A 16,669-nucleotide genomic window follows, 5' to 3' on the forward strand; every position below is an offset into this window, starting at 1 on the left:
TAAATGTAGCACTGCTTTTAAAGCAACAGGCAGCTAAGAATGATGCAAATTGTACATTTTCTTTGTGCAAGTTGCAGATCTTTGCAAAGATAATTGTTCCTCATTTGAATTCAACTATGTGAAATGCATTAACCAGTTTGTCATTGTGTGCTTCACAAGTAACTGTGTCTGTCCTTGACAGACGCCAAGCGCCATTTTTGTGAGCCAAATGGAAATGGGGTGGAAACCACATTCATTTGGCCCAATGGCAGCATTTTGCTAGTTTGGGTTTGGAGCTCCAACTATGCTCCCAGGAAAAGTGATGTATGATTATTTCCACCAATGACGGCACCAGTGACAATGCGGTCCAGGTGTTCAAATGATGGCAGGGGTGCAGAGCTGTGCCTCTCTGGATTGAATTCAGTTAGCCTGCTTTTACCAGACCTCGGGAGTAAAAGAGTCAAAAATAACCAGTGAAGTTGTAGCACCTGAAACACACACAGGTGCTGTAAACAGACTCCCTCCTGCTCTGGTTTCCCCTGTTGAGCACTCTCTCCACCTTTTAAACTAGGACTTTGTCATGGGGAGACCGTCATGTGCTGTTTTGAGGTCTCAGGTAGGATGTTAGGGTAGTGTTCCCGTTCTTCTTTTATGTGTTCAAATATAATGCTACCTTCGAGTCTGTCAGGAATAGTCAGCTCTCCTCCGCCGTATGTAAAGAGAACACAGAATCGAAATGAATGGTGGTGTTCTCATGATAAAAATTCCACTTTATCCATTCAGGCGTGCCTCAACATTGAAACCCTCTTTGACAGGGTGGCAGAAACCAGTGGGATGCAGTATTCATAGCTTCTGTCTCCGGGAGCACAGATAAACCCGGGATATTCTTAGAAGCTCAATATATGATTTGAAATGTGTGATTCCTCGCAAATATGTCTTCTTTGCCCCCCAATTGTCATCACCAAGGGAGGTGCAGTCGGAGCGTTCGCTTTCTGTGACAGAGCCATCTCTGAAATGTGCTCAGCTCTGTTAGCCCACTATTACTTGACTATTAGGGTGCTGCTCTTGGGGAGAGATTTATTGGATTCAGAGAGGGCTTTACATGGCAGCTGCCACTATCTGCATGCAGGTGATTTCTGTGACGCAGACACAAGAAAAGTTTCAAGCTTTCAAACGTTGAAAGAAACGTAGAGCTTTGTTGTTTCTCCAAACAAAAAAAAACGTATTTCTGCTTTGTGTACGAACTCCATTGGCTGAGATGTAATTAAAAGATGAAAGCCAATACTAGAATGGTTATTTGCTTCCAAAATATTCCTAATAGTCTATCTCTTATTTTGAGATTTAAATTAACATTTCTTTCCTTACAATTACTTGGACTCCAAGAGTGATTCTGGTCTCTCCAGTCTTTCATTTCCACATGCATGACACCAGTTTATTGATTGTAGGACACAAGTAATTCAGTTCGATCTGCTGCATTCATTCTCATATGGATGGGAACCATGGCAAATGAAATGCCAACATGTGGAGCAACAGTGAGAAACTGTCCAATGTTCTTTATCTACTGTAGATATTGTACTAATGCAGTTTTGACTGGTAGATCTATTTTCCGACACAACATTAAGCAAATAACACCAAATTATAAGCAACTTAGGGCCTGATTCACTAAGAATTAATTGCGCCTATAAGCCTATAGTGCTGGTGATGAAAGTTGTAGTATTCAGAGCAGTTTGCTCTTATTTTGCATCTGAATGTGGAGAGAAATCTTACTCTGCATGGAGCTGCACTCAAGAATTTGAAGCTCAATTTTGTCCAAATAAAGATGATGAGGTATTATATTAATAATAGTGATGTCAAAGTAATAATTGTAGACTTTATTTATAGATAATTTATTAAAACATACAGCGGCAGAATGGTTTTCCTGATCACTGAAAAGTTTGTAAATACTGCGCTGCAGTTACCACCTAGTCCCAGCAGGGGGTTATTTTTAACTTTAACTGTGCATGGCTGCTAGGATGTGAATCAGAAGTTTTTGCAATGAAGCCAATTTGCATAGAGAAGGGATGATATTTCTCCAAATTAATGCATTATGGCTCAATCAAATACATGCGAACAGCACCAACGCAGAGAGATGCCGTTTGCTCCACAGCGCAGTTACAGGTGCAATTAACATTTTGGGTTTTATGAATTAGACTATCTTTTAAACGTATTTGTACGGATTTAGCAGGGGCAAAAGCTGCGCACTCCTTTAGTGAATCAGGCCCTCAATATTTTAAATAACCCAATATAGCTAAATTTAATAACATATATATTGGTCAGTTGAGTCTTGCGCTTGTTTATCGTTTGTTGTGAATAAAAAAAGCTGCACATCGCAGCTGAATCTTCATGCTGTCCACTCCGTAAGTGTGCCTCATTTGGCACATTCAGGACATTGTGATTTAAGCACTTTTACAAACTGCTGCGCCCGTCTCCCAAACAGCAGAGCTCGAAGGGTGCTTTTGTGTGTTCATGTTGCAAACTGTAGAGCGACATGAAAAATTAGTTCAGGCAAAGTGGGACACACACAAAGCCTCAGCCTGTGCCTCTTGTTCATTGCTTCACTGCCTCTTGAACAAACATTTTGTTATCTCTCTCCCCCTCAAAAAAAAAAAAAAAAATCTGCCTTGAATCAAAAAAATAAAGGGAAACAACAGCAGTACTCCACCCCAGCAATTCTTCTACCAATAATTACACATATGTGTTGGCGGATCCTTGAAGGATTGAGGCATGAATAATTCACATTATACATACATTCAGAGGAGGGGAGGCATGCTTTAAAACTGCATAAAGGGGAAAAAGCCTCATGTCGCACAGTATCTGTACATATAAGAGCTGCAATGCTGCGTCCGAAAAAGAAAAACTGTTCAGTCCTGGGATTCATTTCTGTCAAGCTGATCTGCAGAGGCAATAAAGGAGCTCCAGCTGGGAGGGGGATATTACTTTAAACAGGGTATATTGTGTTTATTATTGTTTTTTGCAAGACCAAAGCTATTGATAGATTTACTCGTTTCCAAAAAAGAGAAGGAAACCTGAAGCACATTTAACTTTCAAGAAAGACACAACCAGATTTGAGTTGTGCTGTTTAAACACACACTGACACACAAATCTTGATCCATCTTTAATATCATTTTTATGCCTCTATGACCTCCTTAAAGAGTTTTTTGGACCATCCTGCATTTTAACTGTTTGGCGTCTCCACAGAACTCGTGAGTCATCGTCCCTGTTAGCCCTGGGCAGTCACACAGGCTGTGTGTTAATGGAATCTTCATTTCTGCATAAAGAAAGTGTTAATGAGCAAATATGAATGGGCTCTAATATCTGCAGCTCTGGTGGAGCCAGCTAATGGACGGTGTCCTGGAGAGAGGGAAGAGGGTGATGGAGAGAAGAGGAATTAGCTGTGAGGTGGATGTCTGGTGTCTGCCATGGAGATGGGATGAATGCAGATAGCCTCATCTATAGAGTTACAATGCATGTAATGAAGCTTCGCTCACACTCCCTTCGCTTTCCATTTCTTTTAAAGCGCTTTCCATGGCCCCGCACCCTCATGTTTTATTTATTTTTTTTCCATCTTTTATTCTTACTCACCGTACAACAGACATTTTACAAAGAATTAGTGTGACGCAGAGTATGTGTCATCCTCAGTGATTTGTGACGCACTGGCCACAAAGGTTGTTTATGTACTCTCTAAGAAAACGACAGCATGCTGCATGTGAGATCTTTCTTCCATATTGATATTCAAACTCTGCGGCACAGAAGCATTTAAAAGGGACAGCAGGGGGCCTAAAGACAAAATAATAAAATGTAATCAAGCTGGTTCGATTGTTTCAATTTGCACTAAATGTGCACTCCCTCTCAAATTTAAAACCCAACATTCAGAGAAAAAAGGTAGACGTCTTATTAACTCCAAAATCTCTATGAATGTTTCTAAGTTGACTTGGGTATCAGAGTGATCCAGTGGTTTTCTTCTGTTCATCCCTGAGCACAATGCGAACAGAAATTATTTTTACCTAATTTGGCAATTTAAAGGGGATAATTAAAAAAATGAAACAAATAAAGGCTTAAAAGAGACAAAAGAAACCGGCTCTAAATATAGCCCATAGCTAACTTACTGAATCCATGGAAACATACTTTCTTGTGGCGTCTCCCAAAGCAACAAGGGAGTTGTTGTTACAAAACATAGAGGATTGTTATTAATCAAATTGATGTCACAGAAGCCTCCACCACCACCACCTTACATCCAGACATGTCATTTGCACATGTAAACATGTTAACAAGCTGTTCCTTATGTTCAGTAGAGCTGCTTACATCATCTCCTGCCACAACACATAGAGAGGTAAATAAGCTGTATTATTCTCAGACACCAAAACCAGTGACTCACTGCTTGAATAGAATCAGACGCTACTCTCCTTGGCATTGGGGGCAGGGTATTTTTCTCCATCTTCCTTTACCATCTCAAAACAACAGTCACAGTTGTCAGTTTGATATCATTAATATAAAGCCTTTCTTTCTATTGTACTGTATGTCAGAAGAAACTGCCTTATATCAGAGAAAAAAAAATGTGGCTTATATTAATTTTTGTCCTCTGATGGAACGCTGGAACAAAATGTAAAAATGACGGTTAATGTAACACAGATGCGCACTGAGTCTAAAGAACTTACTGCAAAAATGTCTACTCTCTCTGCATCCCCAGCATGCAGGTGAAGTAACACAGCAGCCAATCCTTTCAATTCAAAACCATATCATGTCGTTTGTGCACTGAGTGAACATGAAGTAAGTATGTGTAACTAATCCAAAGCTACACAGATCATTTATGCATTCTAGCAGACAGCCATGCAGGCAGCGTAACACTCTCAGCCCTGTGGTCTTTATCTCCATTCTCCACTGTGATCATATTGGTCTTTTGGGCCTAAGTAGCTCCTCTGCCGAAGCATAACGGCCCAAACAGCAGTTCCCTGTCGGATTAGGACATCACTGTCAGACAGTCCCAGCTGCACCCTGACAGACCTATTAGCGGGAGGCATGTCAATGTGAGGCTCTGCAGAGACGACAGGATGTAGAATGATGGGTGTGTCCTGCTGAATTCCTGAGCTTAGAGAATGAATTAAACATCAAAACATGACTTAAAAGTATAGCAGTACCGCACAGATTTTTGTCAGTATTTCTCAAAAGAAATCACTGACACACTGTTTTTTAACCTGTCTTTACACATTGTTTGTCGCTTGGGTCAAGTTTTAAAGCTGCAGTCCTCATTGAAATTCCTGTTGTGACACTTGGCTTGCAATTACAGTGTATCATTTTTAAAATGTCGTGGTGGAGCTCACACTGTGCGACTGGATTGTTAATGACACACGACTAAAGCTCAAGATTTATGTGCTCACACTGTATGAATTGAATGGTAATTGAGCATTCAGCATCAGTAAAGTTTTCTATGAAAAGTCCCACAAATGGGAGTTGAAGTTGGATCTCTGTGTTTCAGTTGACTCATAACGCACGGCTCAAATACAAACACTGACAACAACCATACCGCGCGCTCACACTGCACACCAACAAACAAATGCTAACTAGTTCAGTTCAGTTCAGCAAGCTAAATCCCAAAAGAAGTTTCCCCTAGCAGCTGGAGGTCAGCACCTATTACCTGCCAATGTTACTCCTGTTCATATATTTGATCAAACAAGCATGCCTACTGTTGCCATGGTGCTTTCAATGCTGTCTGAAAAAAGTAATAGAAACAGCTCGTGGCTCTGCTCTCACTGTGCAAGTGTATCAAACATGCCAGAAATTCATCTGACCGGTCGGTAGAAGCAGATTGAGCCGTGATCAGCAGTTGTGCCTTCATGTATACTGCACAACTAACAATGCTCAATCATGAGACTCTATAACCCGGTCAAATCAGGCTGAAATCACAGCCGCTGTATCCGAATTGCCAAGTACCTACTCAAGCTTTCAGTAGGTAGTAGGCAGTACCTACTATCCGTGCTGTATACTGTTAGTACCTACAATTCAGTAGGCAGATATTTGTCCCTACTTCGTCTGATTCGTTCAGTATGGAAGTGTCGTCATTTACGTTACCCGAACCGGCCTCATTCTCCCGTTTTTTTTTTTTTTTTTGTTTAGCTTTATTCAAGAAGAGTAATGCACATATACAGTCAGGTAAACAAAAAACAATATCACAATGTAAATCAAGTAAAAGACAGATTAAATAACTAAATAACATACATAAAGAAAAGTACAAATGAAAGACAGTAATATACAGAATACAAAATAAACCAATAAAGACACATTTAAATAGTGAAATCATTATTTAAATAGAGGGGGAAAGGTTTTATAATAATGCAGATATTTGTTATATTTTCTGTTGTTAATTAAAAGTAACGATTTCAGTCACGACTTTAACTAATCCACGCTCGTTTGTTTTGATTTGGAGGCGGACGTGACGTGATGATTTACGTTTAAATTCGCACAGCATTGTGGGTGGTAAAATTCAGTTCATGCAATTCATTTCCTGAAAGCACCCATCCGATCCACACTGCATGAAACCTGGAAGTTAGTATGCATACTGAAATGTTCAGTATACTGAGGTGGACCCAAAAAATGCATACTGAATGACCACGAAAGTTCAGTATACTGAAACTCCGTACTGAAAAGTACGTACTGCATACTGAACTGTGGCTATTCGGAAAGGGCCACGGTATGCCCAGCTTTCGTGAGTATTCAAGACATTATTCTGTTGCTACCTAAGTTAATACTGATTCAAAAGATGGTGTTCATGCTGTAAAAAACAGAAATTTTCCTTAGTTGCTCGTGTTTAGCAGAGCTGCCTCAGAAGCCGTGTGGCTAGGTTTTTCTTCCCCTGTCTCTCTGCCTTGTTGGTGGCTGGCCAGTAGCCAAAGGCTGACTCAAGAGTTAAAAAATGCTCTCAGCCGTCTTTGATCATGGATGAAAAGACGTGTGCTTATTTGAACCGTTTCAGGGGCGCTTCTTATCTGTCCCTTCAGTTTAGTGTTTTATCTTTTACTACTCCTGCGATACTTAGTGAAATCCCCAACAGCATCTCCCAAGTGGGTATTAAACTTTTCCATGTTTCCAAAAAAAAAAAAGAAGTAAACTGAAGTCAATTAAAATGTTAGCTGAGAGTGCTGAAACAGAGCCTTTTATGAAATAAAAACTTGTGCAGCAAGTTAGCTGCAATTGCTGGGAAATGGTGAACTAGAAACATTTTTTGTTATTGTTAAAAAAAAAACCAAATCATGATAATTGAACAGTAATAATTGTCTGTCATTCACTAAACCATGTCAAACATCAACAAGGTATGGATTAAAAAAAAGCCCATTTGTCTAATACATTTTGTACAAATCTGTAAAAAGTATATTCAAAAGTTGAATCCATTACATAAATGTACTTTATTTTAGTGAACTCCTCAGTGGATTAAAGCCTCTAGCTCTGTGAGCCAACAGTGTCAGTACAAACAGCAGCAGGGGACTGTGGTCGAGTGCAGAGGAAGCCTGAGTCCCCCTCAGCGCAGTGAGGGGATAAGAAGGGAGACGGCGTGGATGCTGCAATTTCCCCTCACTCCGTCTCTCTGCAGACAGCTGATGTTTATCTGCTCTGCCCATCTGGGTCTCATGACTAAACATCTGGTGGAGCTGCCACTGTGCAGGCAGTGTTTCACAGAGTGATGACAGCGAGGGGCCACTCCTGTCCACCCCTTTAAAAAGATCTCCGGAGGCAGGACTTCATCTCTGAGGTGTCAGGGCTTCTTCTTACATCCTGTCTCAATCGCCAAAGTGTTGTCAAGCATTCCAAAGAGTGCACCTTCATTATAAGTCCTTTTGGTTTTATTAGTTTATGATCAAAATATTATATAATAAGAGTAAGCGCGATTTGATTTCAGTAGCTAATATCTTGCCTAAAACTCAACTTTGATCATGAATTCCTTTAAAATCTTCTGACAACATTATTACCAATGTCCCCAAAGAGAATGTTTTTTTTAATTTTTTAAATTTTATTAAAAGCTATTTTGAGGTGCTGCAAAGCTTTTCAAAGTAAAACATTACGTTCTCTTGAGCAAATAACATTGGCGCATTTTCCTTCTGCTAAGGTAATGTTGGTTAAAAAGCAGGTGTCGCTCCATCATCATTACCCATGCATCCCTTTGAGCACATGTTTCTCTTTCTTCCGTCTCTTTTAAAGTCTTTTACAAACAGCCATGCCATCTTAGCCACAGTCCTCTTTTTTCATCTCTAGGCTTTCCCCCCAGAAGGAGATGCCTTGCAGTGACTGGTAGGCCTTCATCCATTATGGATGCTGTGTTTTAGGGGGGGGATCTCTGAAGGATGATATAAATATCTCCTTTCGTTTCCCAGCAGGGTGGGAGAAACAGCATAAGAGAGGCCACTGTGCAGTGTTAAAGAAGGGGCGTCTCTACTCTTTGATTTTATGTCTAAAGTGAAACAAGGCGAAAGACTGCAAAGCTGTCTTTAATTCATGAGTTTTGGCAACAGTCTTAACAACCACTTTACGATATGAAATGTACATTTCCCCTTAAATGTCTAAAATAAATTAGACCTGCATTGCCACATTTTGTTGAGTTTGGAACTTACAGTATCCCAATCGCGTTCAGCTTTTTCTAAAACGCATAAAATCCGTAATTTCATTCAAGGTTAGGCTATGCTTTATTTAGTTGCCTCTCTTCCTTGGAATCACAGGAAACACAAGATGATGCGTCAGAAAGTGTGGCAGGAAGTCAGCAAAGTGTTCCCTACTTCATTAGAATGACGTTACATAACACAAATACATCTTTAATGCACTACGTTGTCCTTAAATGTGCCTTTTGACTGAGTCAGAGAGATTATTTTCCACAGTTGTGGATGTTCATACATGAAGACTACAATTCCCACGATCCTACTCTACTTAGCAACATAAAAAAACTCTGTCTTTGGATTTAGTGTTTTTGCTTGAAGAGCCCCAGCAGCATAGCATACAGTCTGTTTAAATTACATGGTTTAGTGATCATGTCATGGGATGAGCGGAAAAATGTTTTACAATGTTTTATGAAAATAATCCTGAAAAGAAAATCACTTCTCCACAGCAGTCCAGCACAACTTTCTGACCCTGGACGAGGTTTATGTCCTTTGTGTCCTCTGTTACAGGCCACAGCGGGAGGTTGTATGTTAGCACACAAAAGCAGCGTGAAGTAAAAGCCTGACAGATATGTGTGTCTGTGATGGTCTATTGAAAGAGAGAGAGACGGACAGAGGGGGCGAGCTGCAGGCCTCTCCTACTGTGTGCAGATTCACCGTTCTATTAGCCTGCCACTGTCAAAGGAAGCCAGCCCTCTTTTGATAACACACACACACACACACACACACACACACACACACACACACACACACACACACGCCCGCGCACACACACACTCACACACACACACACACTCACGTGCACAGAGAATCACTGTTGATTTAAAGGCTAGTACAGACAACGGGGGCGAAGATATGCAAGGAGCAGATGTGTTCAACGCTCGAAGAATATTGTTTCTTTGATTATCAGAATCTGGTGTTACTAATTGAGCTCTATATTTCGTAACCTTTTTCTGAAACACTCTTGAGAGGCTCGACATGAGCAGAGCAGTGTGGGGTTATGAAGGCTATGGAGCGGTGCCAAGCAGCAGCGAATCAGTTATGCTCTAGGCACATAGAAATAATTCATTGCAGTGCTCTGAAAGCAGTTGAGGCATGGGTGCAACACAGAACAGATTTCCTGTGCAGAGAGCTAGGTCCAGGTATTATTCTGCGTTGGAGACTTACCCAAGGCAAATCCCCCCCCCCCCCCCCCGCATAAACACAACATTCAATTCAATTTTATCTTCCGTTTCCCTGCTTTGTATAAAAGAAGTTTCGCTTTTGTCGTGTCCCTGGAATCTTACAGTTCTCCTATCTTTCTGCAGGTTTCTGCTGTGGAACCCACTTGGACCAGGAGAAGAGCTAAAAACACCAGAGTGATTGTGGAGAAGCCCGAGAAGAGAGGCGAACACCTTTGATCTTACCTTACTAGAACACTTTCTGTAGCCTGCCATCTCAGCTTGACCTGCACTCTTAAGTTGCTGGATGAAGCCACCACTCACAGCTGCCTGTAAAGAGTGAAAAACAGAGAGTATATATAAAGAGACATTATAGAGACATAACAAGAGATAAATAGAGCAAGGCTGCATTATTATTATTATTATTGCAGAGTTTGTGTCAGAGCTTGAAACCATGAGAAGAGACTTCTGAAGACGCCTGCGCTCTGAAAACTCACCTCCAGGACATTTGTATGTGTGTGTGCGCGTGTATGTGTGCACATCTCTTTCACTTTCAAAGGACTTGAATTGGTACTTGGATGCAGATTTAGCCCTGCATTATGACACTACGAGGAGGCTTTGAGGGAGCCTGGATTGGCTGCCACAGAGGTGTCTGCTGCTGGCTGTTGCCGCTGGCTTGTTATTTCTTGATTGCATCTGCAGCCAAACCCAAAATGCCAGGCCACACGCACCTCAATTCAATACGCATCGATGGGGACATATCTTTGGGTGGGCTGTTCCCGGTACATGCGAGAGGCAACGATGGTAAAGCCTGCGGGGAGCTGAAGAAGGAGAAAGGGATCCATAGGCTGGAGGCCATGTTATTTGCCCTGGATCGTATCAATAATGACAATGAGCTGCTGCCCAATATCACGCTGGGGGCGCGGATCCTTGACACCTGCTCCAGGGACACCCATGCTCTGGAGCAGTCTCTGACATTTGTTCAGGCGCTGATTGAGAAAGACTCTACTGATGTCAAGTGTCTCAGCGGAGGTCCGCCCATCATCACTAAGCCGGAGAGAGTGGTGGGAGTGATCGGCGCATCTGCCAGCTCCGTGTCAATCATGGTTGCCAACATCCTGCGCCTCTTCAAGGTCAGATACTCCCACAGCACCTAACTTCATACTTTTCTTTTTATTCCGCACCTTTCTGAACAGGGTTGCAGGGCATGGGTTTTCCCAACAGCATGGGGATCAGACTTTTAGGTTGAAAATAACAAACTGAATTCCAATTGTCCACCGCATTCTAAGCAAATTTTACAGACACACAAATGCCTACACTCAGCTTTTCACTGAGCATGACCAGCTCTGAGCTCTAGCAGACTTTCCTTTGACCTTTTTATTTTTCACAGTAGCTTTAACCACATTAGTTTTAAACATTCTTCTTCCGCCTGTCCGGAGTACGAGGCACTGATCATTACACCGTAATTCTCTTAAATGACACTAATTTGAGTAAAGAGTCTTTAGTGTTGCCTTCTTCTAATTAATTCGGGGAAGCCATGCATGTTACCATGAGCACATTGTACTGCTATTGAATATAGTGCATTAAATGAGCTTCTGCTCTGTGTCAGCTCACTACATGCAAATATAGATTGCAAATGAGAGCAAAACGTAAACACTACATGACAAGAATACCTGCTCGGTGCTGTCAAGCCAAACTAGAGGCCACAACCAAACTAATGAGCATAAAGAGCCAGTTAGACTCAGAATTTGTTGGTGATTGTAATCTCGCCCTATGGAGAAACAAGATGACAGTGAATGGCTCAACTAACCACACCTTTTGGCGATAATGAATTGGTAAAAGCATGGTTGTTGGTTATGTACCAATATCGAAAATACAATATGTTTTAAAGGTTCTATTTATCATTTAAGTGGCCCTATGGAAGATGAGGTCTGCTCCATTCTTGGGCCACACAGCAGAGGACAAAGGGGTTGAATGGTACAATACAACATGTCACAAACCTGACTGACTGATCACAAGTCAGCCGGAATAAACGCTGCACTCCGCCATCTTTGCTGCTATTTTAGAAAGTGGTGGTTGAGCTGTCTGACATAAAGCCATCAAAAACCCGAGACCTCAGTATTCACAAGTATTTTCTAGTGCCACTCAGAAACCTGTCACACAAGTTTATCTATAGGAGAATTCATGTTTTTATAACCCATACCATTGAGGAATAAGAGGGTTGGTGATATATTTTGCGTAAGAGCTTAACTGATGCTTAACACTGTAGAAGTGTTAAAAAAAGAAGGCACACAAAAGTAGGAGCCTAGCAATATGAAAAGGAAGAAGATAAGGGTTTATCTTAGAATTAGAAGGGGATTGCCAAAAAAACAACAACAACCATGCAATTAGAAATGTAGAGTTGTGGAAAGTTTCAATATCAACTGGCTCATCTGATTAATTTTTCTGCAGTGAAAAAACAGCCACACAGCTCAGAATGTTTAGACACCATTCAGCCTTCTCAACATAGAGCACATGGAGGGAGGGAGACATAAATACATCACCAAAATGTGAGAAATAAAATACTCGTATCAATGCCACATTTTCCTCCCTGCAAATGACAGGGCCAACACTTTATACACAGGTCTCAGGACTCTGTTGAAGATGTATAGCAAGAGTCCGAAATACCTTGAACAACTGCCACCCCTTGTGCTTTGGCGCAACTCTCAAACCTCAAATGTTTTAGCAAACAAGGTCACCAGACTCAGTGTGGAGGGCACATGAATCACCAGAGGAAGGCCTGTCCACTCACACTCGGCTTGAGAGACGTATTAACACAGCTAACTGGTAAGTCTTTGTTTGGGCAGGATTTTACCAATGTGTTGCTGTGTGTTCCAAGTAGCAAGCCAAATCCAGCCGAGTTAACAAATTGTTTTTCTTTCCTTTTCTTGTTCTCTGAAGAGCACTGAGCTGCTCAATCCCAGACTAGATGTTCCAGGGTAAAGTTTGTTTTGTATGACTGTTGTAATACTCAGATACTGAGCAAGTAGGAACCATTTTTGAGTGGTTAGGTGGGCTGGCTTCGGCTCAGTGGTACTGTAGGTTGTATCTCAACCAAGATTTAGATTAAGATTAAGATTTACTTTATTGATCCCCGCAAGGGGAAATTTCAGTTTTTACACTCTGTTAACCATGCAACACACACATAGGCTGAAATATACACACATGTACAAACAGGATCCTATGGACAAGCACCAGCTCCTGAGCTGGTGGTGGGGAGGGGGTTTGGTGCCTTGCTCAAGGGCACCTTGGCAGTGCTCAGGAAGTGATCTGGCACCTCTCCAGCTACTAGACCATCTTCCATATTTGGTCCACACCGGGACTTGAACCGGCGACCCTCAAGTTCCCAACCCAAGTCCCCACAGAATGAGCTACTGTCAGGTCAAGGGTTCAAAAGCAGGCCAATGTCCAATGTTTCCTTGGGAAAGACACTTAACCGCTGCTTCATCAGCGGCATGGGAATGTGAATGTATGGATTCATTGATACTGATGGGCAATATAAATGGCTGCCTTTGCCATCAGTGTATGTATGGGTAGGTGTGACCAGCGGTGTAACGGTGCTTTGAGTAGTCAGAAGACTAGAAAAGCGCAAAGTCCATTGACCATTGTTTGATGGACAATGGCATTGAAGGTATCTGCCCAGTGGGATTGAACATCCTCCTTCACAGGGCTTTAAACACCATGGGCATAACCCACTGTGGCACAGAGGAATCATCATATTATGATGGATGGTGATAAAAAGAAGTCCAAAAAAGCGTCATTTCATTCATACAAAAACATGTCCTTCAAGTTATACAAGCACTAAAAGGTATCGGAAGCAGCCATTAACTGAGCATGTTCTGCATATCAGAGTAGAATAACCATGAGCTGCTCCTGCCTGAATCTCTGCATCAGCAGCTGGATCAGAGGGAAGAAGGGAAAAAAACTCAGAAGAAGCTTTTAAGCAATATAGTATGTGCAAATGCATCCACTTTTATTGGTGGGTTGTCATTGGCTAACAAGATTCAGTGTACTTAAACAGTTGACAGCATTTCCGCTCAGATAAGTATCAAGAAGTCAGAAGGTGGACGAGGCATGTTGGGAACATTTCAGGCTTTTTTAAGAACACAAATGTCGCATGGCCGTACACACAGAATAAAATATGAATAAACAAGCAGGTTGGATATATTAGTTCTACTTGTATACGTAACCTGACGTCATTTTACAAACACTGCATTAAGGTGTATGTATTTTAAATATGTAAAACTTTCTGAAGCCTTAACATATAATGCAATCATTTTTCAGAGACTGTCTGAAGAAAAGACAACTGAACATTTCACCAAAAAACCTGAAACATTGTGTGTAACAGACAAAATAGCTTGGAGTGGCTTCCCACTGTGGTTTTTCTCTCTTTCACAAAATGTTGTCTTTGTTCCTTGTTGGTTTCCATAATATTGCACTAAAATGGAAAGTAGAGGTGGTTGCAAATAAAAAGCAAAGCCAGTCACAACACTTCAGGCAACCTTTTTAAAAAACATCCTTCTTTTGATACCTGGAGTAAAATATCGTAGAAAACTGGGAAGCTTTAAAAGCCTTAAATCAACTTATCTTCTGTATTACACTCGACAGGCGGAACATTTCAGTGAATCACACTGATAGGAACAAGAAGCCATGGAAATGGGATTTGTATGGGTCCTCAAAGTGGCCCCAGGTGCAAAGAATAATCCTGGGTTTAATCATTACAATATTAATAGTACACTGGGTCACCAGATGATATTGCATATGCATGAAGTAAACCCTGTAGTGGTGTTTCAATTCATTGCAGTGAACCAGATGCATATTACCTCTTGTTGTTTTAGTTAATTCATGGCCTGGTTTCTGTAATTTTCTCTTCAGGATTTAATCGTCATGCAAGCATTTTAAATAATGTAAACAAGTTGATAAAATGTTCCCACTGTGCTTAATTTAGCTCATCGTCTCTACCCTACACATGGTTCAACACACACAGTCTGCTTTACACGGTAGCATAGTGTTTTAATTTATATGAAAACATTGTTTGCTTGCAATGACTTACCACAATATGTTGTTAGGTAAGGTTATTTTAGAAGGATGAGGCTCAAGAAGAAGAATACAATTGTGGATAACATTTGATTTTTCTCATGGTGACAGCAAGTGAAGGCATTGCAGTGCTAAAATAAACATGAACTGACATATTGAGTGCCTCTTAAAATATTAATATGCAACCTGAGGGTTTGTTACAGTGGATCGGACAATGAAGTTGGCCATGATTTCATTTATCTAAACCTACTCTGAGTAGGGTCAGAAAAAAACAAACAGGTAATTTATTTTTCTGTTTTACTAAGTCATCGTGGGAAAAGCAGGTAATAGTCAAACTGGGAAGACTCCAAAGAAAGCAACTCATGGAAAACAGATAACAGACAACCGGGGTTAAAAAATAAAGCCAATGCAGCAGTGCAAAAACATTCAGTTCCTCGAGTGTCCACTTGAGGCTGACTGCAAATGTTAAGGCCAAGAGTTATTCATAATAAGGGACGTGGCTGATCTGACTGACGTTCGGGCCCATGTCCCACCTCAGCTTTAACGCATTTAACGCATTTTACTAGCTTACCAAAAAGCTAGTCTTTTCCAGCATTTCCAATATGGTGACCGCCACCGATGGCCCTCAATAGTCTGCTTCAGAAACCAATGGTTGACTACGTCCATGTTTATATACAGTCTATGATAACACATGAAAAATAATATTCAACAAAGAGAGAATGTCACAAGTTGAATTTTTCCTTTAACAACCTTTCACTCTAAGCTTTCAATATGGCCTTTTTGAAAAAAATAAATATTTGAATTTCAGAGAAAAAAGTCAGGAAGAATCACCAGAAAACACTCTGCCGCAATTAAACCTCTGAGGATATTGAGGAATAGCTAAAGCTAAGGTTGTACTCTCACCCGGCATGGCTTGGCAGGTTCTGGTTCTTTTTGTCCATCATTAAAGTCACATAAAACCACAAGTTGGACTCCCTTGAGTGGCAGCAAGGGTTTCACGGCTCATCACTTCACTCTAATGACTTCAAAAGACTCGGCTCCTTTCAACCTTCAGCCTGTTTCTTTTCTTCATCTGAACTGCTGGGTTAAAACTAAACTCAACCTGATGAGGATGGTGAATCTTTTTTGCATGCTGAACAGTTTTAAAGACAATGCAGAACAAAGGTTGGAACATTAATAAGCTGTCATGACATGTGCTAGTTACTAGCTGCTTCTTGCTTCAGATCTACGAGGTTGTTGCGATTTAACTTCTCACACTGTTTATTTTTAGACTTGCATCGCCACATTTTCATCTTTTATAAATGATTCAATACAGAGCACACATATGAAAACGTACACTATAGACATATTATACTGTGGAAACTGTTTGGTAAAAGCTGCTTTCTATCCTCATGAGGCAAGAATTTGTTTCCTAGCGGCAATTGGCTTGCTATTGTCTTTCAGCTCCATACTTTTGGGCTTTTCCTTATCCTCCTCTGAGTCTTAGAGTGGCTGAGGGTGAAGTGTTTGCTCAGCGTTTCAGAGCAGGCAGGATTCCGTCCCCATGGTGTGTCATGAATATTTTACTACATTGTTACGTAATTTACGCCCAGGGATCACGGTTGAAAGCTCCCCCTTTGCATCCCCTCATCACCGGGTCCAGCTCTTGGTTGGTTCTCATCAGTTGGGTCTTTATACTGCTGCATAAGCAGAAGGGTAGTGCACCAGAACTCGAGGTAATTAGTGGTTGGCTGCTTATGATACTCAAGATGGACTGAGTGTAATTAAAGCTCCGGGCTT

At 41.2% G+C, this 16,669-nt stretch overlaps 1 protein-coding gene across 1 annotated transcript in view; it reads left to right on the forward strand.

Moving 5' to 3' along the window:
* The window catches only part of LOC109986834 (metabotropic glutamate receptor 4), a 176,592-nt gene that overhangs the window by 38,846 nt on the left and 121,077 nt on the right, over positions 1-16,669 (forward strand). Inside the window, exon 2 of the mRNA XM_020637667.3 lies at positions 9,962-10,947. Within this exon, the coding sequence (XP_020493323.1) occupies positions 10,414-10,947 (534 nt within the window). The 5' untranslated portion in view covers positions 9,962-10,413. The remainder of the gene's footprint in view (positions 1-9,961; positions 10,948-16,669) is intronic.

The sequence above is a fragment of the Labrus bergylta genome, chromosome 12 (genome assembly GCF_963930695.1).
Source record: "Labrus bergylta chromosome 12, fLabBer1.1, whole genome shotgun sequence".
NCBI classification, from domain to species: Eukaryota; Metazoa; Chordata; class Actinopteri; order Labriformes; family Labridae; genus Labrus; species Labrus bergylta.